The sequence below is a fragment of the Coregonus lavaretus genome, assembly GCF_964263955.1.
Source record: "Coregonus lavaretus genome assembly, chromosome: 26".
In the NCBI taxonomy this organism is placed as follows: Eukaryota; Metazoa; Chordata; class Actinopteri; order Salmoniformes; family Salmonidae; genus Coregonus; species Coregonus lavaretus.
The window spans coordinates 42,591,638-42,616,890 of NC_140013.1; the positions used below are offsets into that span (position 1 = coordinate 42,591,638).

Genomic DNA, 25,253 nt, shown 5'->3' on the forward strand with positions numbered 1-25,253 from the left:
ACAGTCTATAGAGTCATACAACTAATACAGTCTATAGAGTCATACAACTGATACAGTCTATAGAGTCATACAACTAATACAGTCTATAGAGCCATACAACTAATACAGTCTATAGAGTCATACAACTAATACAGTCTATAGAGTAATACAACTAATACAGTCTATAGAGTCATACAACTAATACAGTCTATAGAGTCATACAACTGATACAGTCTATAGTCATACAACTAATACCGTCTATAGTCATACAACTAATACAGTCTATAGAGCCATACAACTAAAACAGTAAGAGTCTAGAGCCATACAACTAATACAGTAAGAGTCTAGAGTCATACAACTAATACAGTCTATAGAGTAATACAACTAATACAGTCTATAGAGTCATACAACTAATACAGTCTATAGAGTAATACAACTAATACAGTAAGAGTCTAGAGCCATACAACTAATACAGTCTATAGAGTCATACAACTAATACAGTCTATAGTCATACAACTAATACAGTCTATAGAGTCATACAACTAATACAGTCTATAGAGTCATACAACTAATACAGTCTATAGTCATACAACTAATACAGTCTATAGAGTCATACAACTAATACAGTCTATAGAGTCATACAACTAATACAGTCTATAGAGTAATACAACTAATACAGTCTATAGAGTCATACAACTAATACAGTCTATAGTCATACAACTAATACAGTCTATAGAGTCATACAACTAATACAGTTTATAGTCATACAACTAATACAGTCTATAGTCATACAACTAATACAGTCTATAGAGTCATACAACTAATACAGTCTATAGAGTCATACATCTAATACAGTCTATAGAGCCATACAACTAATACAGTCTATAGTCATACAACTAATACAGTCTATAGAGTCATAAAACTAATACAGTAAGAGTCTAGAGCCATACAACTAATACAGTCTATAGAGCCATACAACTAATACAGTCTATAGTCATACAACTAATACAGTCTATAGTCATACAACTAATACAGTCTATAGTCATACAACTAATACAGTCTATAGAGTCATACAACTAATACAGTCTATAGAGTCATACAACTAATACAGTCTATAGTCATACAACTAATACAGTCTATAGAGTCATACAACTAATACAGTCTATAGAGTCATACAACTAATACAGTCTATAGTCATACAACTAAAACAGTAAGAGTCTAGAGCCATACAACTAATAGTCTATAGAGTCATACAACTAAAACAGTAAGAGTCTAGAGTCATACAACTAAAACAGTAAGAGTCTATAGTCATACAACTAATACAGTCTATAGAGTCATACAACTAAAACAGTGAGTCTAGAGCCATACAACTAAAACAGTAAGTCTATAGTCATACAACTAATACAGTCTATAGAGTCATACAACTAATACAGTCTATAGAGTCATACAACTAAAACAGTCCTATAGAGTAATACAACTAATACAGTCTATAGAGTCATACAACTGATACAGTCTATAGTCATACAACTGATACAGTCTATAGTCATACAACTAATACAGTCTATAGTCATACAACTAATACAGTCTATAGAGTCAGACAACTAATACAGTCTATAGTCATACAACTAATACAGTCTATAGTCATACAACTAATACAGTCTATAGAGCCATACAACTAAAACAGTAAGAGTCTATAGTCATACAACTAATACAGTAAGAGTCTAGAGTCATACAACTAATACAGTCTATAGAGTCATACAACTAATACAGTCTATATAGTAATACAACTAATACAGTCTATAGAGTCATACAACTGATACAGTCTATAGTCATACAACTAATACAGTCTATAGAGCCATACAACTAAAACAGTAAGAGTCTATAGTCATACAACTAATACAGTAAGAGTCTAGAGTCATACAACTCATACAGTCTATAGAGTCATACAACTAAAACAGTAAGAGTCTAGAGCCATACAACTAATACAGTAAGAGTCTAGAGTCATACAACTAATACAGTCTATAGAGTCATACAACTAATACAGTCTATAGAGTAATACAACTAATACAGTAAGAGTCTAGAGCCATACAACTAATAGTCTATAGAGCCATACAACTAATACAGTCTATAGAGTCATACAACTAATACTGTCTATAGAGTCATACAACTAATACAGTCTATAGAGTCATACAACTGATACAGTCTATAGTCATACAACTAATACAGTCTATAGTCATACAACTAATACAGTCTATAGTCATACAACTAATACAGTCTATAGAGTCATACAACTAATACAGTCTATAGAGTCATACAACTAATACAGTCTATAGTCATACAACTAATACAGTCTATAGAGTCATACAACTAATACAGTCTATAGAGTCATACAACTAATACAGTCTATAGAGTCATACAACTAATACAGTCTATAGAGTAATACAACTAATACAGTCTATAGTCATACAACTAATACAGTCTATAGTCATACAACTAATACAGTCTATAGAGTCATACAACTAATACAGTAAGAGTCTAGAGCCATACAACTAATACAGTCTATAGAGCCATACAACTAATACAGTCTATAGAGTAATACAACTAATACAGTCTATAGTCATACAACTAATACAGTCTATAGAGTCATACAACTAATACAGTCTATAGTCATACAACTAATACAGTCTATAGAGTCATACAACTAATACAGTCTATAGAGTCATACAACTAATACAGTCTATAGTCATACAACTAATACAGTCTATAGAGCCATACAACTAATACAGTCTATAGAGTAATACAACTAATACAGTCTATAGAGTCATACAACTGATACAGTCTATAGTCATACAACTAATACAGTCTATAGTCATACAACTAATACAGTCTATAGAGCCATACAACTAAAACAGTAAGAGTCTAGAGCCATACAACTAATACAGTAAGAGTCTATAGTCATACAACTAATACAGTAAGAGTCTAGAGTCATACAACTAATACAGTCTATAGAGTCATACAACTAATACAGTCTATAGCGTAATACAACTAATACAGTCTATAGAGTCATACAACTAATACAGTCTATAGAGTCATACAACTGATACAGTCTATAGAGTCATACAACTAATACAGTCTATAGAGTAATACAACTAATACAGTCTATAGAGTCATACAACTAATACAGTCTATAGAGTCATACAACTGATACAGTCTATAGTCATACAACTAATACCGTCTATAGTCATACAACTAATACAGTCCTATAGAGTCATACAACTAAAACAGTCTATAGAGTCATACAACTAATACAGTCTATAGAGTCATACAACTAATACAGTCTATAGAGTCATACAACTAATACAGTCTATAGAGTCATACAACTGATACAGTCTATAGAGTCATACAACTAATACAGTCTATAGAGTCATACAACTAATACAGTCCTATAGAGTCATACAACTAAAACAGTCTATAGAGTCATACAACTAAAACAGTCTATAGAGCCATACAACTCATACAGTCTATAGTCATACAACTAAAACAGTAAGAGTCTAGAGCCATACAACTCATACAGTCTATAGTCATACAACTAAAACAGTAAGAGTCTAGAGTCATACAACTAAAACAGTAAGAGTCTAGAGCCATACAACTAATACAGTCTATAGAGTCATACAACTAAAACAGTAAGAGTCTAGAGTCATACAACTAAAACAGTAAGAGTCTATAGTCATACAACTAATACAGTCTATAGAGCCATACAACTAATACAGTCTATAGAGTAATACAACTAATACAGTCTATAGTCATACAACTAATACAGTCTATAGAGTCATACAACTAATACAGTATATAGTCATAAAACTAATACAGTCTATAGAGTCATACAACTAATACAGTCTATAGAGTCATACAACTAATACAGTCTATAGAGTCATACAACTATTACAGTCTATAGTCATACAACTGATACAGTCTATAGAGTCATACAACTAATACAGTCCTATAGAGTCATACAACTAAAACAGTCTATAGAGTCATACAACTAAAACAGTAAGAGTCTAGAGCCATACAACTCATACAGTCTATAGTCATACAACTAAAACAGTAAGAGTCTAGAGTCATACAACTAAAACAGTAAGAGTCTATAGTCATACAACTAATACAGTCTATAGAGTCATACAACTAATACAGTCTATAGAGTCATACAACTAATACAGTCTATAGAGTCATACAACTAATACAGTCTATAGAGTCATACAACTAAAACAGTCTATAGAGCCATACAACTAATACAGTCTATAGTCATACAACTAATACAGTCTATAGAGCCATACAACTAATACAGTCTATAGAGTAATACAACTAATACAGTCTATAGAGTCATACAACTGATACAGTCTATAGTCATACAACTAATACAGTCTATAGTCATACAACTAATACAGTCTATAGAGCCATACAACTAAAACAGTAAGAGTCTAGAGCCATACAACTAATACAGTAAGAGTCTAGAGTCATACAACTAATACAGTCTATAGAGTAATACAACTAATACAGTCTATAGAGTAATACAACTAATACAGTCTATAGAGTCATACAACTAATACAGTCTATAGAGTCATACAACTGATACAGTCTATAGTCATACAACTAATACCGTCTATAGTCATACAACTAATACAGTCTATAGAGTAATACAACTAATACAGTCTATAGAGTAATACAACTAATACAGTCTATAGAGTCATACAACTAATACAGTCTATAGAGTCATACAACTAATACAGTCTATAGTCATACAACTAATACAGTCTATAGAGTAATACAACTAATACAGTCTATAGAGTCATACAACTAATACAGTCTATAGAGTCATACAACTAATACAGTCTATAGAGTCATACAACTGATACAGTCTATAGTCATACAACTAATACCGTCTATAGTCATACAACTAATACAGTCTATAGAGCCATACAACTAAAACAGTAAGAGTCTAGAGCCATACAACTAATACAGTAAGAGTCTAGAGTCATACAACTAATACAGTCTATAGAGTCATACAACTAATACAGTCTATAGAGTCATACAACTGATACAGTCTATAGTCATACAACTAATACCGTCTATAGTCATACAACTAATACAGTCTATAGAGCCATACAACTAAAACAGTAAGAGTCTAGAGCCATACAACTAATACAGTAAGAGTCTAGAGCCATACAACTAATACAGTCTATAGAGTCATACAACTAATACAGTCTATAGAGTCATACAACTAATACAGTCTATAGAGTCATACAACTAATACAGTCTATAGAGTAATACAACTAATACAGTCTATAGAGTCATACAACTAATACAGTCTATAGAGTCATACAACTAATACAGTCTATAGAGTAATACAACTAATACAGTCTATAGAGTCATACAACTAATACAGTCTATAGTCATACAACTAATACAGTCTATAGAGTCATACAACTAATACAGTTTATAGTCATACAACTAATACAGTCTATAGTCATACAACTAATACAGTCTATAGTCATACAACTAATACAGTCTATAGTCATACAACTAATACAGTCTATAGAGTCATACAACTAATACAGTAAGAGTCTAGAGCCATACAACTAATACAGTCTATAGAGCCATACAACTAATACAGTCTATAGAGTAATACAACTAATACAGTCTATAGTCATACAACTAATACAGTCTATAGAGTCATACAACTAATACAGTCTATAGTCATACAACTAATACAGTCTATAGAGTCATACAACTAATACAGTCTATAGAGTCATACAACTAATACAGTCTATAGTCATACAACTAATACAGTCTATAGAGTCATACAACTAATACAGTCTATAGAGTAATACAACTAATACAGTCTATAGTCATACAACTAATACAGTCTATAGAGTCATACAACTAATACAGTCTATAGTCATACAACTAATACAGTCTATAGAGTCATACAACTAATACAGTCTATAGTCATACAACTAATACAGTCTATAGAGTCATACAACTAATACAGTCTATAGTCATACAACTAATACAGTCTATAGTCATACAACTAAAACAGTAAGAGTCTAGAGCCATACAACTAATACAGTCTATAGAGTCATACAACTAAAACAGTAAGAGTCTAGAGTCATACAACTAAAACAGTAAGAGTCTATAGTCATACAACTAATACAGTCTATAGAGTCATACAACTAATACAGTCTATAGAGTCATACAACTAAAACAGTCTATAGTCATACAACTGATACAGTCTATAGTCATACAACTAATACAGTCTATAGTCATACAACTAATACAGTCTATAGAGTCAGACAACTAATACAGTCTATAGTCATACAACTAATACAGTCTATAGTCATACAACTAATACAGTCTATAGAGCCATACAACTAAAACAGTAAGAGTCTATAGTCATACAACTAATACAGTAAGTCTATAGTCATACAACTAATACAGTCTATAGAGTCATACAACTAAAACAGTCTATAGAGCCATACAACTAATACAGTCTATAGTCATACAACTGATACAGTCTATAGTCATACAACTAATACAGTCTATAGTCATACAACTAATACAGTCTATAGAGTCAGACAACTAATACAGTCTATAGTCATACAACTAATACAGTCTATAGTCATACAACTAATACAGTCTATAGAGCCATACAACTAAAACAGTAAGAGTCTATAGTCATACAACTAATACAGTAAGAGTCTAGAGTCATACAACTAATACAGTCTATAGAGTCATACAACTAATACAGTCTATATAGTAATACAACTAATACAGTCTATAGAGTCATACAACTGATACAGTCTATAGTCATACAACTAATACAGTCTATAGTCATACAACTAATACAGTCTATAGAGCCATACAACTAATACAGTAAGAGTCTATAGTCATACAACTAATACAGTAAGATTCTAGAGTCATACAACTAATACAGTCTATAGAGTCATACAACTAATACAGTCTATAGAGTCATACAACTAATACAGTCTATAGAGTAATACAACTAATACAGTCTATAGAGTCATACAACTAATACAGTCTATAGAGTCATACAACTGATACAGTCTATAGTCATACAACTAATACAGTCTATAGTCATACAACTAATACAGTCTATAGTCATACAACTAATACAGTCTATAGTCATACAACTAATACAGTAAGAGTCTAGAGCAGGGGTGTCAAACTCATTTTAGCTCAGGGGCCACATGGAGGAAAATCTATTCCCAAGTGCGCCGGACCGGAAAAATCATGGTATATATATAACTTAAAAACAACAACTTCAGATTGTTTTCTTTGTTTTAATACGATCAACATACAACATAAAGCTGGAGCCTGAGGACAGTGTGTCCAAAATAGTACAAGCACAACATCACTATTAATCATAAAACACGTCAAGTTTATTTGAAAATTCTAAAGAAAAAGAACACACAAACACACAATGCCTCAGTGATTAACAGAACTGTTTCACAGATCACATAACTATATCAGGGTGTCATTTCTCAGGCAGAAATGTAGATAAAAATAATGAAATCCTGTTCCCCAAACAAGTGCAAGAACCACAGAGTCAAGAATAGGTTAAATATACAAATAAAATAAAATCAATTAAAAACAATAGCACATCAACATAAAAACATATAAACATAAATCTGAAAGCGTTGCTCAATCTCCCGTAACAGTCCAGTTATTTTATCTTTGAACCGCTTCATGTCTGCCACATGTTGGGTCGCGCACACATTTTTCAGACAGGGGAAGTGAGCTGCATCACCACCGGCAAGTTGCGTCTCCCACAATGACAGCTTCACAACTTTGTTGCACCCTTGCAGCTGTTTGTTCAAGTTATTCAGGTGCTCTGTAACATCCACCATAAATGCAAGGTCCGGCATCCATTCTGCGGAATGAAATTCTAACACTGGTTTGCCCTTTTCTTCCATGAACTGTTCAATTTCTTCTCGTAAATCAAAGAAACGCCTCAGCACAGCACCTCGGCTTAACCATCTTACCTCAGTGTGGTATGGCAGGCCATAGATGTGGTCTTTCTCTCTGAGAAGGCTGTCAAACTGACGGTGATTCAGGCTTCTGGATCGGATGAAATTAACAGTTTGGATGACCACCTTCATGACGTTATCCATCTTTAATGACTTGCAACACAAAGCCTCCAGGTGCAAAATACAGTGAAAAGTCAAAAAATCACGTCCTCCATTTGCAGATTGCACTTTCTCTCTGAACTTTGTCACAACGCCTGCTTTTTTCCCGATCATTGAGGGCGCACCATCTGTAGCCAGGCTGACAGCGCGGGACCAGTCCACTCCGACCCTGTCCAGCGCGCCGACGAGTGCGGTAAAAATATCAGCTGCTGTCGTTGTATCTGTCATCGGCACCAACTCCACGAACTCCTCGGTGACGGTCAATGTGTCATCAACTCCGCGGATGAAAAAATGGCCAGTTGTGCAACATCTGTAATGTCCGTGCTTTCATCAATTGCAACCGAAAACGCAATAAATGACTTTACTTTTTGCTTCAACTGGCTGTCCAAATCCACTGAAAGATCGGAAATCCTGTCTGCAACTGTGTTTCTTGTCAGGCTGATATTTGCAAAAGCCTGCCGCTTTTCAGGGCACACAATCTCCGCTGCCTTCATCATGCATGTTTTTACAAATTCACCCTCACTAAATGGTTTTGAAGCCACTGCGATTTCATTAGCAATGAGGTAGCTAGCTTTCACTGCAGCGTCACTGATGTCTCGGCTGTGAGTAAACACAGACTGCTGTTTCTTCAGACCCGCCAACAGTTCATTCACCTTCTCTCATCTCCGCTGTCCTTGAAAGTTGTCATATTTGTCGGCATGAAGACTCACATAGTGGCGACGAAGGTTATATTCTTTCAGCACTGCAACATGCTCTGAACACACCAAACATACAGCTTTCCCATTCAATTCCGTGATTAAATAGGATGACCATTTTTCTTGGAACACTCTGCACTCTGCGTCCACTTTTCTCTTTTTTGACAGAGACATATTGGGGCAATGAGGGTGCCAAAGCACATAATGTTAAAAGTAGAAGCCGTAATAAATATTGCGGGCAAAACAAAGTAGCTCATTGGCTGCACGTGCTTGACCTACTTGCTCTGCCCCGGTATAAACACTTTGCTTGCTTAACACAATTGCTATTTCGCCATCCAGTGGACGCAATTGGAACAGCAGTTTATTTTATTGAAAAATTTCTGCGCATTTTTATACGTAAAAAAAATGATCCGGCCCGCGGGCCGTACGTTTGACACCCCTGGTCTAGAGCCATACTGAGAGCGAGAAAGACAGAAGTGAGAGGGTAAGAGGAGTGAGAGGGAGAGAAAAAGTGAGAGCAACGGGGGAGGATGCCGAGACAGAGAGAGGAACAATAGAGATGTAGAAGGAAAGAGTGGGAGCCAGAGAGAAGTAGAGCCCCGTGGGGTGTCTGATCACTGCTGTTTGATCTTCAGGGTTAATTAGACTAGGGATCAGTGTCTTACTGTCTGGGGGAGGAGGAGGAGAGGAGAGGAGAGGAAGTGGGGATGATGAGGAGAGGAGGGTGATTGGCACACAGCGGTCTATGACTCATATGACTGCAGGGATCTAATGGTATTAGTCTAGTCTCCCCTCCCACTGCCTGCAGTGGAGCTGTGGCTATGTCCCTAATGGCACCCTATTCCCTATATAGTGCAGTACTATTGACCAGAACCCTATGGGCCTTGGTCAAAAGTAGTCCACTATTTTAAGGAAAAGGGTTCAATTTGGGACTCATCCTGGCTCTCAGGGTAACAGTACCTGTCCACAATCCCTCACACAGGGAGGCCAATCAGTGGCTAGTTAGGTAAGCATTGTGGGAAAAGGTAAACTGGCCTTTATTGTGAACTCTGACTGGAAGGGGTCAAGCAGCCCATTGGAGCTGAACATGTGTTTTCTCACAACGCAAGGGGGGGTTGATTATAAGTCTAGTTGTTAAAATCATCAGGGTCAAATACAGGCTGAATTGAATCACTTTTCAGCGCACTTTCCCTCCCTCTGTCCCTGTCTCTCTGCTCCCCTCACTCTCTCTGCTCCCCTCACTCTCTCTCTCTCTCTCTCTCTGTGTCAATTCAATTCAAAGGGCTTTATTGGCATGGAAAACTTGTTTACATTGCCAATAAAATTGAAATAAACAAAAGTGAGAAGAGATAAAACAACACCACAGTAAATATTACACTCAAATCAGAGTGATAGCAATGTGCAAATAGTTGTAGTACGAATAGTAGGGGAAGTTAAATAAACAGGTAAATATTGGTGGTATTTACAATGTTGTTTGTTCTCCACTGGTTGCCCTTTTGTCATGCCAATGGGCCACAAATCTTGTTTGATTTGTTTTCAAATTCTTTGTTGGTCTGTGGGAAATATGGATCTCTAATGTGGTCATGCATTTGGCAGGAGGTTAGGAAGTGCAGCTCAGTTTCCACCTCATTCTGTGGGCAGTGGTTATAGGTCTGCCTAAGAGGTCTGTAATTTTTATCATAGGTACACTTCAACTGTGAGAGACGGAATCTAAAACTCTACATGCTTTGTAAGTAGGAAAACCTGCAAAATCGGCAGTGTATCAAATACTTGTTCTCCCCACTGTACATATCCCAACCAGAAGACATGGATAACAAGCAACATCCGCACTGAGCTAAAAGCTAGAGCTAACTAATCTGGACGCTTATAAGAAATCCCGCTATGCCCTCAGTTGAATCATCAAACAGGCAAAGCATCAATACAGGAATAAGACTGTGTGATCACGCTCTGCGTAGCCGATTTGCGTAAGACCTTTAAACAGGTCAACATTCACAAGGCCGCAGGGCCAGATGGATTACCAGGACCAGTACTCAGATCATGCACGGACCAACTAGCAAGTGTCTTCACTGACATTTTCAACCTTTCCCTGACCAAGTCTGTAATACCTACATGTTTCAAGCAGACCACCATAGTCCCTGTGCCCAAGAACGCCAAGATAACTTGGCTAAATGACTACCGACCTGTAGCACTCACGTCTGTAGCCATGAAGTGCTTTGAAAGCCTGGTCATGGCTCACGTCAACACCATCATCCCGGAAACCCTAGACCCACTCCAATTCTCATACCTACCCAACAGATCCACAGATGACGCAATCTCAATTGCACTCCAAACTGCCCTTTCCCACCTGGACAAAAGAAACACCTATGTGAGAATACTGTTCATTGACTACAGCTCAGCGTTCAACACTATAGTGCCCTCCAAGCTCATCACTAAGCTAAGAACCCTGGGACTAAACACCTCCCTCTGCAACTGGATCCTGGACTTCCTGACGGGCCGCCCCCAGGTGGTAAGGGTAGGCAACAACACATCTGCCACGCTGATCCTCAACACGGAGGCCCCTCTGGGGTGTGTGCTCAGTCCCCTCCTGTACTCCCTGTTCACCCACGACTGCGTGGCCACGCACGACTCCAACATCATCATTAAGTTTGCTGACGACACAACGGTGGTAGGCCTGATCACAGACAACGATGAGACAGCCTATAGGGAGGAGGTCAGAGACCTGGTAGTGTGGTGCCAGGACAACCTCTCCCTCAACGTGAGCAAGACAAAGGAGCTGATCGTGGACTACAGGAAAAGGAGGGCCGAACAGGCCCCCATTCACATCAACTGTGCTGTAGTGGAGCGGGTCGAGAGCATCAAGTTCCTTGGTGTCCACATTACCAATAAACTATTATGGTCCAAACACACAAAGACAGTCGTGAAGAGGGCACGACAACACCTATTCCCCCTCAGGAGACTGAAGAGATTTGGCATGGGTCCCCAGATCCTCAAAAAGTGATACAGCTGCTCCATCGAGAGCATCCTGACTGGTTGCATCACCGCCTGGTATGACAACTGCTCGACATCCGACTGTAAGGTGCTACAGAGGGTATTGCATACAGTCCAGTACATCACTGGGGCCAAGCTTCCTGCCATCCAGGACCTCTATACCAGGCGGTGTCAGAGGAAGGCCCAAAAAATTGTCAAAGACTCCAGTCACCCAAGTCAGACTGTTCTCTCTGCTACCGCACGGCAAGCGGTACCGGAGCGCCAAGTCTAGGTCCAAAAGGCGCCTTGACAGCTTCTACCCCCAAACTAAAGAGTGCTGAACAGTTAATCTAATCGCTACCTTTACTATTTTCATTGACCCTGCTGCTATTTGCTGTTTATCTAGGAATAGTCCCTTTACCCCACCTACATGTACATATTACCTCAATTACCTGGACTAACCTGTACCCCCGCACATTGACTCTGTACCGGTACCCCCTGTATATAGCCTCGTTATTCCATGGACTAACCTGTACCCCCGCACATTGACTCTGTACCGGTACCCCCTGTATATAGCCTCGTTATTCCATGGACTAACCTGTACCCCCGCACATTGACTCTGTACCGGTACCCCCTGTATATAGCCTCGTTATTCCATGGACTAACCTGTACCCCCGCACATTGACTCTGTACCGGTACCCCCTGTATATAGCTTCGTTATACATTTTTCTTTTACTCTAGTTTATTTAGTACATATTTTCTTAACTGCATTGTTGGTTAAGGGCTTGTAAGTAAGCATTTCACGGTAAGGTCCACACCTGTTTTATTCGGGGCATGTGACAAATACAATTTGATTTGATATGAACATATATTTACACATTAAGCAGCAAGATGGTTTGGGAAAGTTTGCTGCAACTAGGGGTCAAAACTTTGACAGCCCCCCCCCCCCCCACTTCATTTTCCATCGTAGTGTTTTCCCTAGCTCTGTACAGGCCAATCAACAAAACACAGTCATGTGAGCGCTGGCGAGAGTTGGCATTTGTCTGCTGGACAATTAATGTATGATAGATGGGATTCATGAGTGTCTCATGATGAGTGATATTGTGAATATAGAAATACTTCCAATAAAAGCCTGGATGAGGAATGTGGAATATATAATATCTAGTCTTTCCTTTTCTATGATTGTGATTCCTGACTGCTGCAGTATCTCCTCCCATCCTGCAGGTGGCAGCCTACAACACTGAGGGGAAGAGTAACCCCAGTCAGGTGGCAGAGTTCACTACCTGTCCAGACAGACCAGGGGGACCATGTAGACCTGTCATCAGAGGCAGGGTACTGCCCAACTCCTTCAGACTGGCATGGGGTGAGTAGAGACACACATACATGCACGCGCACACACAGACGCAATCATCATCATCATCATCATCTCACACACACGCAATCATCACCAACACACACACAAAGAAATGTCTGATCTGCTCCCAACGGTGATACCGATCAACACCCCCTGTCACAGATACATCTGTGCTACCAGAGCTTTGTTTGTTTTCATGTCTGTTGATCCCAATGGCCACCCTTGGTGTGATCAAGAGTACTGGCCTGGTCAAAAGTAGTGTACTATATAGGGAATAGGGTGTTGCCGTTTGGGATGCATCCCATTGTCTATTAATATTGCCAGCTGGCTCGTGACTCTTTAACAGAGCGTTAGAGACGTTCATCCAGAGCAGAAAGTAAAGATATCAAGCTGTATGACTTGACAGAATAGTTGTATTCTCTCTCTAGAACCTCCTAAAGATAATGGAGGGGCTGAAGTGACCAAATACGTGGTGGAGATATCTGAGGGACTAAGCGGTAAGTTTCAACTACAAATCATTTATTTTATAAATCCCTTTATACATCAGTAAGAGCTTTCCAGTTACCCAGCCTGAACCCCAGAGAGCTTTCCAGTTACCCAGCCTGAACCCCAAAGCGCTTTCTAGTTACCCAGCCTGAACCCCAAAGCGCTTTCCAGTTACCCAGCCTGAACCCCAGAGAGCTTTCCAGTTAACCAGCCTGAACCCCAGAGAGCTTTCCAGTTACCCAACCTGAACCCCAGAGAGCTTTCCAGTTACCCAGCCTGAACCCCAGAGAGCTTTCCAGTTACCCAGCCTGAACCCCAAAGCGCTTTCTAGTTACCCAGCCTGAACCCCAAAGCGCTTTCCAGTTACCCAGCCTGAACCCCAGAGAGCTTTCCAGTTAACCAGCCTGAACCCCAGAGAGCTTTCCAGTTACCCAACCTGAACCCCAGAGAGCTTTCCAGTTACCCAGCCTGAACCCCAGAGAGCTTTCCAGTTACCCAGCCTGAACCCCAGAGAGCTTTCCAGTTAACCAGCCTGAACCCCAGAGAGCTTTCCAGTTACCCAGCCTGAACCCCAGAGAGAGCTTTCCAGTTACCCAGCCTGAACCCCAGAGAGAGCTTTCCAGTTACCCAGCCTGAACCCCAGAGAGCTTTCCAGTTACCCAGCCTGAACCCCAGAGAGCTTTCCAGTTACCCAGCCTGAACCCCAGAGAGCTTTCCAGTTACCCAGCCTGAACCCCAGAGAGCTTTCCAGTTACCCAGCCTGAACCCCAGAGAGCAAGAAAAACAGAAGGAGAAACTTGATAACAGTAATCTGTTTTATTTGTGTAGTGCTTTTTAGCAACCCACAGTAGTTTTCAAGATACAGTGCCTTCAGAAAGTATTCACACCCATTGACTTTTTCCACATTTTGTTGTGTTACAGCCTGAATTTAAAATGGATTATATTGAGATTTTGTGTCCCTGGCCTACACTCAATACCACATAATGTAAAAGTGAAATTATGTTTTTAGAAATATTTACAAATTCAATAATGAAAAGCCGAAATGTCTTGAGGCAATAAGTGTTCAACCCCTTTGTTTATGGCAAGCCTAAATAAGTTCAGGAGTAAGAATTTGCTTTACAAGTCACATAAGTTGCATGGACTCACTCTGTGTGCAATAATCGTGTTTTAACATGATTTTTGAATGACTACCTCGTCTGTACCCCACACATACAATTATCTGTAAGTTCCCTCAGTCGAGCAGTGAATTTCAAACACAGATTCAACCATAAAGACCAGGGAGGCTTTCCAATGCCTCACAAAGAAGGGCACCTATTGGTAGATGGGTAAAGAAAAAAGCAGAAATTGAATATCCCTTTGAGCATGATGAAGTTATTAACTACACTTTGGATGGTGTTTCAATACACCCAGTCACTACAAAGATACAGGCGTCCTTCCTAACTCAGTTGCCGGAGAGGAAGGAAACCGCTCAGGGATTTCACCATGAGGCCAATGGTGACTTTAAAACAGTTTAATGGCTGTGACAGGAGAAAACTGAGGATGGATCAACAACATTGTAGTTACTCCACAATACTAACCTAAATGACAAAGTGAAAAGAAGGAAGCCTGTTTGGGACAAATCCAACACAACACAGTGTACCACTCTTCATATTTTCAAACATGATGGTGGCTGCATCATGTTATGGGTATGCTTGTCATCGACAAAGACTAGGGAGTTTTTTTTAGCTAAGCACAGGCAAAATCCTAGAGGAAAACCTGGTTCAGTCTGCTTTCCAACAGACACTGGGAGACAAATTCACCTTTCAGCAGAACAATAACCTAAAAACACAAGGCCAAATATACACTGGAGTTGCTTACCAAGAAGACATTGAATGTTCTTGAGTGGCCGAGTTACAGTTTTGACTTAAATCGGAATGAAAATCTAATGGCTAGACTTGAAAATGGCTGTCTAGCAATGATCAACAACCAACTTGACAGATCTTGAATAATTTTAAAAGAATAATGTGCAAATATTGTGCAATCCTGCTATGCAAAGCTCTTAGAGACTTACCCAGAAAGACTCACATCTGAAATCGCTGCCAAAGGTGATTCTAACATGTATTGACTCAGGGGTGTGAATACTTTATATAAATGAGCTATTTCTGTATTTCATTTTCAGTACGTTTGCAAAAATGTATAAAAACATGTTTTCACTTTGTCCTTATGGGATATTGTGTGTAGATGTGTGAGAGAAAAAAACACGTATTTAATCAATTTTGAATTCTGGCTGTAACACAACAAAATGTGGAATAAGTCAAGGGGTTACTGTATGAATGCTTTCTGAAGGCACAGTATTTAACAAGAACAAGATCGCTTAGTAGTGTGTGTTTCTGTGTGTGTGTGTGTCTCTTCATGTGTTCATGTCTCTCTGTTTGTGTGTGTGTCTGTCCGTGTGTGTGTGTGTGTGTCCCCCTGTATGTGTGTCTCTAGGCGTGTCTTGGGAGCTGGCGTACAGTGGTCCAGCCATGGAGCATGCGTGTGAGGGGCTGAAACCAGGCCACTCCTACCAGACCAGAGTTTACTGCATGAGTGAGGGGGGCCAGAGCCCAGTGAGTCATCACCTTACTGCACCCACACATATACAACTCTGCATGTACTCGAGCGAACGACACGCAGTCCTCGCAGCCGTGAGAGCTTCGGACCAGCCGTATCTTTCTTTGTCGGTGATGTTTCTCACCGCTGTGTCTCTGTCACTCGTGATATAGCTAACACAAGAAAACACATCTATTTCTATCTCCTTCTATTTGCATGGCTCTCTCTAGATATATATCTTTCTACTTCTAAACTCTCTCTAGATATATCTTTCTACTTCTAAACTCTCTCTAGATATATATTTCTACTTCTAAACTCTCTCTAGATATACAGTGGGGGAAAAAAGTATTTAGTCAGCCACCCTCATTTTGTCTGTCATAGTTGACGTGCACCTATGATGAAAATTACAGGCCTCTCTCATCTTTTTAAGTGGGAGAACTTGCACAATTGGTGGCTGACTAAATACATTTTTTCCCCCCACTGTATCTTTCTACTTCTAAACTCTCTCTAGATATATCTTTCTACTTCTAAACTCTCTCTAGATATATCTTTCTACTTCTAAACTCTCTCTAGATATATCTTTCTACTTCTAAACTCTCTCTATATATATCTTTCTACTTCTAAACTCTCTCTAGATATATCTTTCTACTTCTAAACTCTCTCTAGATATATCTTTCTACTTCTAAACTCTCTCTAGATATATCTTTCTACTTCTAAACTCTCTCCACAGCTTTGTTTCTCTCTCAGCTGTGTGTGGTCTGATCCTCTGCTTCATAATGATCTGATAAATGACACTAGGAGTATTTATTCCAGTTATGCCCATGCCGTCTAATTCTGGCCCGCTTCTAATAGGAGATTGCCATTCATCTGTTTTCTCGTGTAGAGGTCATTAATGATCATCTTCATGGGGATGAGTCCCAAATGGCACCCTATTCCCTGTATAGTGCATTACTTAGGGCTCAGTAGTGCGCACTATACAGGGAATAGGGTGCCATTTGGGACTCGTACCATATGTACGCGCAAGACAGAGGGCTGTAATGAGTTAACCCTCGCCGCAATGGTGTAGGAAGCTGGGCTAATTGTTGATTAGCCAGTTCAGCTGTTGTATGATATTACTGCATCAATGCCTTTATTCATTGAGGGCGTGGAGAAACATGACTCATGATGCCAAGCTTTTGTTTTTGTTAAGTGTTCGTTTTTTTGTTGTTGTTGTGGGTTGCTGAATAACGTGACATAATGCTCATACGTTGGGTGGCTGTCTTCTCTGGACATACACAGCAGATCAACATGGCAATGATATGCAGTGTAGTCCTACATTTTTAAAACTCCCTACGTATGTATAGATACTGTGCTAATGTATTTTTTTTCATCAGTTGTATAATTTGAAATATAAATGTGTTTGTAAGGCAGGGAGTAAGGCTGTCCTACCTATTTACAGATGGAGGGTTGTCTTGTCTCCCTATCCAAATACTGTTGTCTCATCCTAACATGTTGTTGTTGTGTTGTCTCATCCTAACATGTTGTTGTTGTGTTGTCTCATCCTAACATGTTGTTGTTGTTGTGTTGTCTCATCCTAACATGTTGTTGTTGTTGTTGTTGTGTTGTCTCATCCTAACATGTTGTTGTTGTGTTGTCTCATCCTAACATGTTGTTGTTGTTGTTGTTGTGTTGTCTCATCCTAACATGTTGTTGTTGTTGTGTTGTCTCATCCTAACATGTTGTTGTTGTGTTGTCTGATCCTAACATGTTGTTGTTGTTGTGTTGTCTCATCCTAACATGTTGTTGTTGTTGTGTTGTCTCATCCTAACATGTTGTTGTTGTGTTGTCTGATCCTAACATGTTGTTGTTGTTGTTGTTGTTGTGTTGTCTGATCCTAACATGTTGTTCTTGTGTTCCAGCTGTCAGAGACTCTGCAGGTCCAGACTCCTGCGGTGCCTCCAGGGCAGTGCCAGCCGCCCCACGTGGTGGGCAAGCCCAAGGCCAGAGAGGTGCTGCTGCGCTGGGGTGAGTCTCTCTGCCAGCCCCCCTGCCAATCTTAACCACCACGCGATCACCATGCCAACCAAAACCACCACGCGATCACCATGCCAACCAAAACCACCACGCGATCACCATGCCGACCAAAACCACCACGCGATCACCATGCCGACCAAAACTACCACTCTATCGCCATGCCAACCAAAACCACCACTCTATCACCATGCCAACCAAAACCACCACTCTATCACCATGCCAACCAAAACCACCACGCTATCACCATGCCAACCTTAAATACCACCCTATCACCATGGCAACCTTAAATACCACTATCATCATGCCAACCTTAACCACCACTCTATCACCATGCCAACCTTAACCACCACTCTATCATCATGCCAACCTTAACCACCACTCTATCACCATGCCAACCTTAACCACCACTCTATCACCATGCCAACCTTAATCACCACTCTATCACCATGCCAACCTTAATCACCACTCTGTCACCATGCCAACCTTAACCACCACTCTGTCTGTCTGTGTGGGCGTTGTTTATTCTCTTTTGGTACCTGGGAAAAACTGGCTTTTTATTATAATATATGCCATGTAGCAGATTCATTGTGTTGGGGGCTTTGTCTAGCTGTCTGATACATTAAAGCAGAGTCTATTGTCAACCCTGAATCATGGACAAAATCATGGACAAAACCTTAACTTTGTGCTAAATATGTTGTTGGTCATTGTTTGTAACTATATATGCTGCTATTTTAGCCATTTAACATCTCAATGAGAATAATCTGAAAGTTAAATATGAAATAAACAAAAATGTGTCTCTCTCCCAGGTCCTCCGGGTGTGGATGGGGGCAGCCCGGTGTCGGTCTATAGTGTGGAGGTGTGTGGCGCTGGTACTCAGGGGTCAGCAGGTCAGGAGGAGGTCAGGGAGGTGTACCAAGGTTCGGAGGTCGACTACACCGTGGGTAATCTGCTGCCGGGACGGACATACAGCTTCCGCCTGCGGGCTGCCAACAAGGCTGGGGTGAGACACCAAACTGGCTTTATCCCCTAGCTGCTAAGAAATCAACTTACTTCATCCGTTTATGAATGATACAGGAGAGGCTTTTTTTTGTTGTTCAGTGTATGGATTTGACTAAATAGTTTGCAGGAGGGAACAAAAAGTGGATTTTGTCTTTCACTGAATCTCTTCCCCGTATGCCCCCTCTATTCCTGTATGTCATTTTGTGTCATTTAAGAAAGTGTGTTTGAGTGTCACTGACTAATGAGTGTGTATTTTGGTGTGTGTGTTGTGTGTGTTAGTACGGACCCCTGTCAGAGCATTGTGAGGTGACCATGGGCCCTGGGGCTCCAGAACCCTGTAAAGCCCCTCACATTACCTGCAAGTCCCCTACCGTGGCTGTGGTTAGCTGGGAGGTAAGAACACGACACAACAACTGTGACTTCTGTTCTACACGGTTGGTACTACAGCAGAAATGATCCCAGGGGAAAATATAAAGTACATCAATCATCCTGTCAATCAAAACAGGAGTATATATATATATATATCGATACGGGAGTTTATCTGTATTGAAACAATCAATCAATCAATCCATTATGTACCAGTCTCACCACTGCTCCCCCCTGTTCCCTCCCCAGGCTCCGGCCAGTAACGGGGCGGCGGTCTCAGAGTACCGTGTGGAGTGGGGAGCGGCGGAGGGCACCATGCAGGTGTGTTACAGCGGTGCCAGCCTCACCCACGAGGTCAAGGGACTGCTGCCCGCCACCAACTACTTCTGCCGTGTTCAGGTGAGCCTGTCCCCTCAGCACTAACGACAAGTTACCTGGTACTTAGTAGTTACTGCTTCTACTGCCGTGTTCAGGTGACCTAGAGTTATCTGTTACTTTCTATCTACAGTCAGACAGGACCAGAGAAAGGTTACCTGGTACCTGGTACTATCTCTCTGTCACTAGAAAGGTTACCTGGTACCTGGTACTATCTCTCTGTCACTAGTAGTGCTGAGAATTGCCAGTGACCTCACGCTACGACGTTATCTCGATACTTCGATTACGATACGTATGCGAAACTCGCGATTCAGTATGTATTGCGATTCGAATACTGCGCTTTTTTTATTTATTGCGATTTTAGATGTTCCAAACATATTGCTCGCTTATATATATATGTGTATCTGCTGCAGAGTGACAAGAGAGAGCCATGAGAAAATGAGTTTTGATTAGTCATGGAAATAGAAGTGCTGGAGAACAAACTTTAGGGAAGGTTTTGGCCCAGGTACAGCCGACGGTGAGTAGTGTACAGTCATGAGATCAATACGTGGTACAGGTGACTGTGGTCTAGTGTGGCTTAGCAAGAGGGTGCTGCTAGCAATGCAAGGTTGTGGGTTCAATTCCCACTTGACCATATACACTAAACTACAAATGTATGCACCTGGTGTAATTGTACACCAGATTACTAACACCAGGGTGTTCTGGTGTTTTATTAAGGATATCTACTCTACACCAGGGTAATCTGGTGTTTTATTAAGGATATCTACTCTACCACCAGGGTAATCTGGTGTTTTATTAAGGATATCTACTCTCAGCCCTCACACCAGGGTAATCTGGTGTTTTATTAAGGATATCTACTCTACACCAGGGTAATCTGGTGTTTTATTAAGGATATCTACTCTCAGCCCCCACACCAGGGTAATCTGGTGTTTTATTAAGGATATCTACTCTACACCAGGGTAATCTGGTGTTTTATTAAGGATATCTACTCTACACCAGATGGTGTTTTATTAAGGATATCTACTCTACACCAGGGTAATCTGGTGTTTTATTAAGGATATCTACTCTACACCAGATGGTGTTTTATTAAGGATATCTACTCTCAGCCCCCACACCAGGGTAATCTGGTGTTTTATTAAGGATATCTACTCTACACCAGGGTAATCTGGTGTTTTATTAAGGATATCTACTCTACACCAGATGGTGTTTTATTAAGGATATCTACTCTACACCAGGGTAATCTGGTGTTTTATTAAGGATATCTACTCTACCACCAGGGTAATCTGGTGTTTTATTAAGGATATCTACTCTCAGCCCCCACACCAGGGTAATCTGGTGTTTTATTAAGGATATCTACTCTACCACCAGGGTAATCTGGTGTTTTATTAAGGATATCTACTCTACCACCAGGGTAATCTGGTGTTTTATTAAGGATATCTACTCTACCACCAGGGTAATCTGGTGTTTTATTAAGGATATCTACTCTCAGCCCTCACACCAGGGTAATCTGGTGTTTTATTAAGGATATCTACTCTACACCAGGGTAATCTGGTGTTTTATTAAGGATATCTACTCTACCACCAGGGTAATCTGGTGTTTTATTAAGGATATCTACTCTACCACCAGGGTAATCTGGTGTTTTATTAAGGATATCTACTCTACACCAGGGTAATCTGGTGTTTTATTAAGGATATCTACTCTACCACCAGGGTAATCTGGTGTTTTATTAAGGATATCTACTCTACCACCAGGGTAATCTGGTGTTTTATTAAGGATATCTACTCTACACCAGGGTAATCTGGTGTTTTATTAAGGATATCTACTCTACCACCAGGGTAATCTGGTGTTTTATTAAGGATATCTACTCTACCACCAGGGTAATCTGGTGTTTTATTAAGGATATCTACTCTACACCAGGGTAATCTGGTGTTTTATTAAGGATATCTACTCTACCACCAGGGTAATCTGGTGTTTTATTAAGGATATCTACTCTACCACCAGGGTAATCTGGTGTTTTATTAAGGATATCTACTCTACCACCAGGGTAATCTGGTGTTTTATTAAGGATATCTACTCTACACCAGGGTAATCTGGTGTTTTATTAAGGATATCTACTCTACCACCAGGGTAATCTGGTGTTTTATTAAGGATATCTACTCTACCACCAGGGTAATCTGGTGTTTTATTAAGGATATCTACTCTACCACCAGGGTAATCTGGTGTTTTATTAAGGATATCTACTCTACACCAGGGTAATCTGGTGTTTTATTAAGGATATCTACTCTACCACCAGGGTAATCTGGTGTTTTATTAAGGATATCTACTCTACACCAGGGTAATCTGGTGTTTTATTAAGGATATCTACTCTACCACCAGGGTAATCTGGTGTTTTATTAAGGATATCTACTCTACACCAGGGTAATCTGGTGTTTTATTAAGGATATCTACTCTACCACAAGGGTAATCTGGTGTTTTATTAAGGATATCTACTCTACCACCAGGGTAATCTGGTGTTTTATTAAGGATATCTACTCTACCACCAGGGTAATCTGGTGTTTTATTAAGGATATCTACTCTACACCAGGGTAATCTGGTGTTTTATTAAGGATATCTACTCTACCACCAGGGTAATCTGGTGTTTTATTAAGGATATCTACTCTACACCAGGGTAATCTGGTGTTTTATTAAGGATATCTACTCTACCACCAGGGTAATCTGGTGTTTTATTAAGGATATCTACTCTACCACCAGGGTAATCTGGTGTTTTATTAAGGATATCTACTCTACCACCAGGGTAATCTGGTGTTTTATTAAGGATATCTACTCTACCACCAGGGTAATCTGGTGTTTTATTAAGGATATCTACTCTCAGCCCCACACCAGGGTAATCTGGTGTTTTATTAAGGATATCTACTCTACCACCAGGGTAATCTGGTGTTTTATTAAGGATATCTACTCTACACCAGGGTAATCTGGTGTTTTATTAAGGATATCTACTCTACCACCAGGGTAATCTGGTGTTTTATTAAGGATATCTACTCTACCACCAGGGTAATCTGGTGTTTTATTAAGGATATCTACTCTACCACCAGGGTAATCTGGTGTTTTATTAAGGATATCTACTCTACACCAGGGTAATCTGGTGTTTTATTAAGGATATCTACTCTACACCAGGGTAATCTGGTGTTTTATTAAGGATATCTACTCTACCACCAGGGTAATCTGGTGTTTTATTAAGGATATCTACTCTACACCAGGGTAATCTGGTGTTTTATTAAGGATATCTACTCTACACCAGGGTAATCTGGTGTTTTATTAAGGATATCTACTCTCAGCCCCACACCAGGGTAATCTGGTGTTTTATTAAGGATATCTACTCTCAGCCCCACACCAGGGTAATCTGGTGTTTTATTAAGGATATCTACTCTCAGCCCCACACCAGGGTAATCTGGTGTTTTATTAAGGAGATCTACTCTCAGCCCCACACCAGGGTAATCTGGTGTTTTATTAAGGATATCTACTCTAGCCCCACACCAGGGTAATCTGGTGTTTTATTAAGGATATCTACTCTCAGCCCCACACCAGGGTAATCTGGTGTTTTATTAAGGATATCTACTCTCAGCCCCACACCAGGGTAATCTGGTGTTTTATTAAGGATATCTACTCTACCACCAGGGTAATCTGGTGTTTTATTAAGGATATCTACTCTCAGCCCCACACCAGGGTAATCTGGTGTTTTATTAAGGATATCTACTCTACCACCAGGGTAATCTGGTGTTTTATTAAGGATATCTACTCTACCACCAGGGTAATCTGGTGTTTTATTAAGGATATCTACTCTCCCCACACCAGGGTAATCTGGTGTTTTATTAAGGATATCTACTCTACCACCAGGGTAATCTGGTGTTTTATTAAGGATATCTACTCTACACCAGGGTAATCTGGTGTTTTATTAAGGATATCTACTCTCCCCACCACCAGGGTAATCTGGTGTTTTATTAAGGATATCTACTCTACCACCAGGGTAATCTGGTGTTTATTAAGGATATCTACTCTACCACCAGGGTAATCTGGTGTTTTATTAAGGATATCTACTCTACCACCAGGGTAATCTGGTGTTTTATTAAGGATATCTACTCTCAGCCCACACCAGGGTAATCTGGTGTTTTATTAAGGATATCTACTCTACCACCAGGGTAATCTGGTGTTTTATTAAGGATATCTACTCTCAGCACACCAGGGTAATCTGGTGTTTTATTAAGGATATCTACTCTACACCAGGGTAATCTGGTGTTTTATTAAGGATATCTACTCTACCACCAGGGTAATCTGGTGTTTTATTAAGGATATCTACTCTCAGCCCCACACCAGGGTAATCTGGTGTTTTATTAAGGATATCTACTCTACCACCAGGGTAATCTGGTGTTTTATTAAGGATATCTACTCTAGCCACACCAGGGTAATCTGGTGTTTTATTAAGGATATCTACTCTACACCAGGGTAATCTGGTGTTTTATTAAGGATATCTTTATTAAGGATATCTACTCTACCACCAGGGTAATCTGGTGTTTTATTAAGGATATCTACTCTACCACCAGGGTAATCTGGTGTTTTATTAAGGATATCTACTCTACCACCAGGGTAATCTGGTGTTTTATTAAGGATATCTACTCTACCACCAGGGTAATCTGGTGTTTTATTAAGGATATCTACTCTACCACCAGGGTAATCTGGTGTTTTATTAAGGATATCTACTCTACACCAGGGTAATCTGGTGTTTTATTAAGGATATCTACTCTACCACCAGGGTAATCTGGTGTTTTATTAAGGATATCTACTCTACCACCAGGGTAATCTGGTGTTTTATTAAGGATATCTACTCTACCACCAGGGTAATCTGGTGTTTTATTAAGGATATCTACTCTACCACCAGGGTAATCTGGTGTTTTATTAAGGATATCTACTCTCAGCCCCACACCAGGGTAATCTGGTGTTTTATTAAGGATATCTACTCTACACCAGGGTAATCTGGTGTTTTATTAAGGATATCTACTCTACCACCAGGGTAATCTGGTGTTTTATTAAGGATATCTACTCTACACCAGGGTAATCTGGTGTTTTATTAAGGATATCTACTCTACCACCAGGGTAATCTGGTGTTTTATTAAGGATATCTACTCTACCACCAGGGTAATCTGGTGTTTTATTAAGGCTATCTATTCTACACCAGGGTAATCTGGTGTT

At 39.8% G+C, this 25,253-nt stretch overlaps 1 protein-coding gene across 2 annotated transcripts in view; it reads left to right on the top strand.

The window, feature by feature from the left end:
* fndc3a (fibronectin type III domain containing 3A) overlaps positions 1 to 25,253 on the top strand; it is a 183,242-nt gene that overhangs the window by 125,892 nt on the left and 32,097 nt on the right. For both annotated transcript variants that reach the window (XM_084143025.1, XM_084143026.1), the window contains 7 exons: positions 13,070 to 13,208; positions 13,628 to 13,696; positions 16,155 to 16,273; positions 18,155 to 18,260; positions 19,076 to 19,269; positions 19,548 to 19,661; positions 19,884 to 20,033. In XM_084143025.1, coding sequence (XP_083999151.1) covers positions 13,070 to 13,208; positions 13,628 to 13,696; positions 16,155 to 16,273; positions 18,155 to 18,260; positions 19,076 to 19,269; positions 19,548 to 19,661; positions 19,884 to 20,033 — 891 coding nt within the window. The remainder of the gene's footprint in view (positions 1 to 13,069; positions 13,209 to 13,627; positions 13,697 to 16,154; positions 16,274 to 18,154; positions 18,261 to 19,075; positions 19,270 to 19,547; positions 19,662 to 19,883; positions 20,034 to 25,253) is intronic.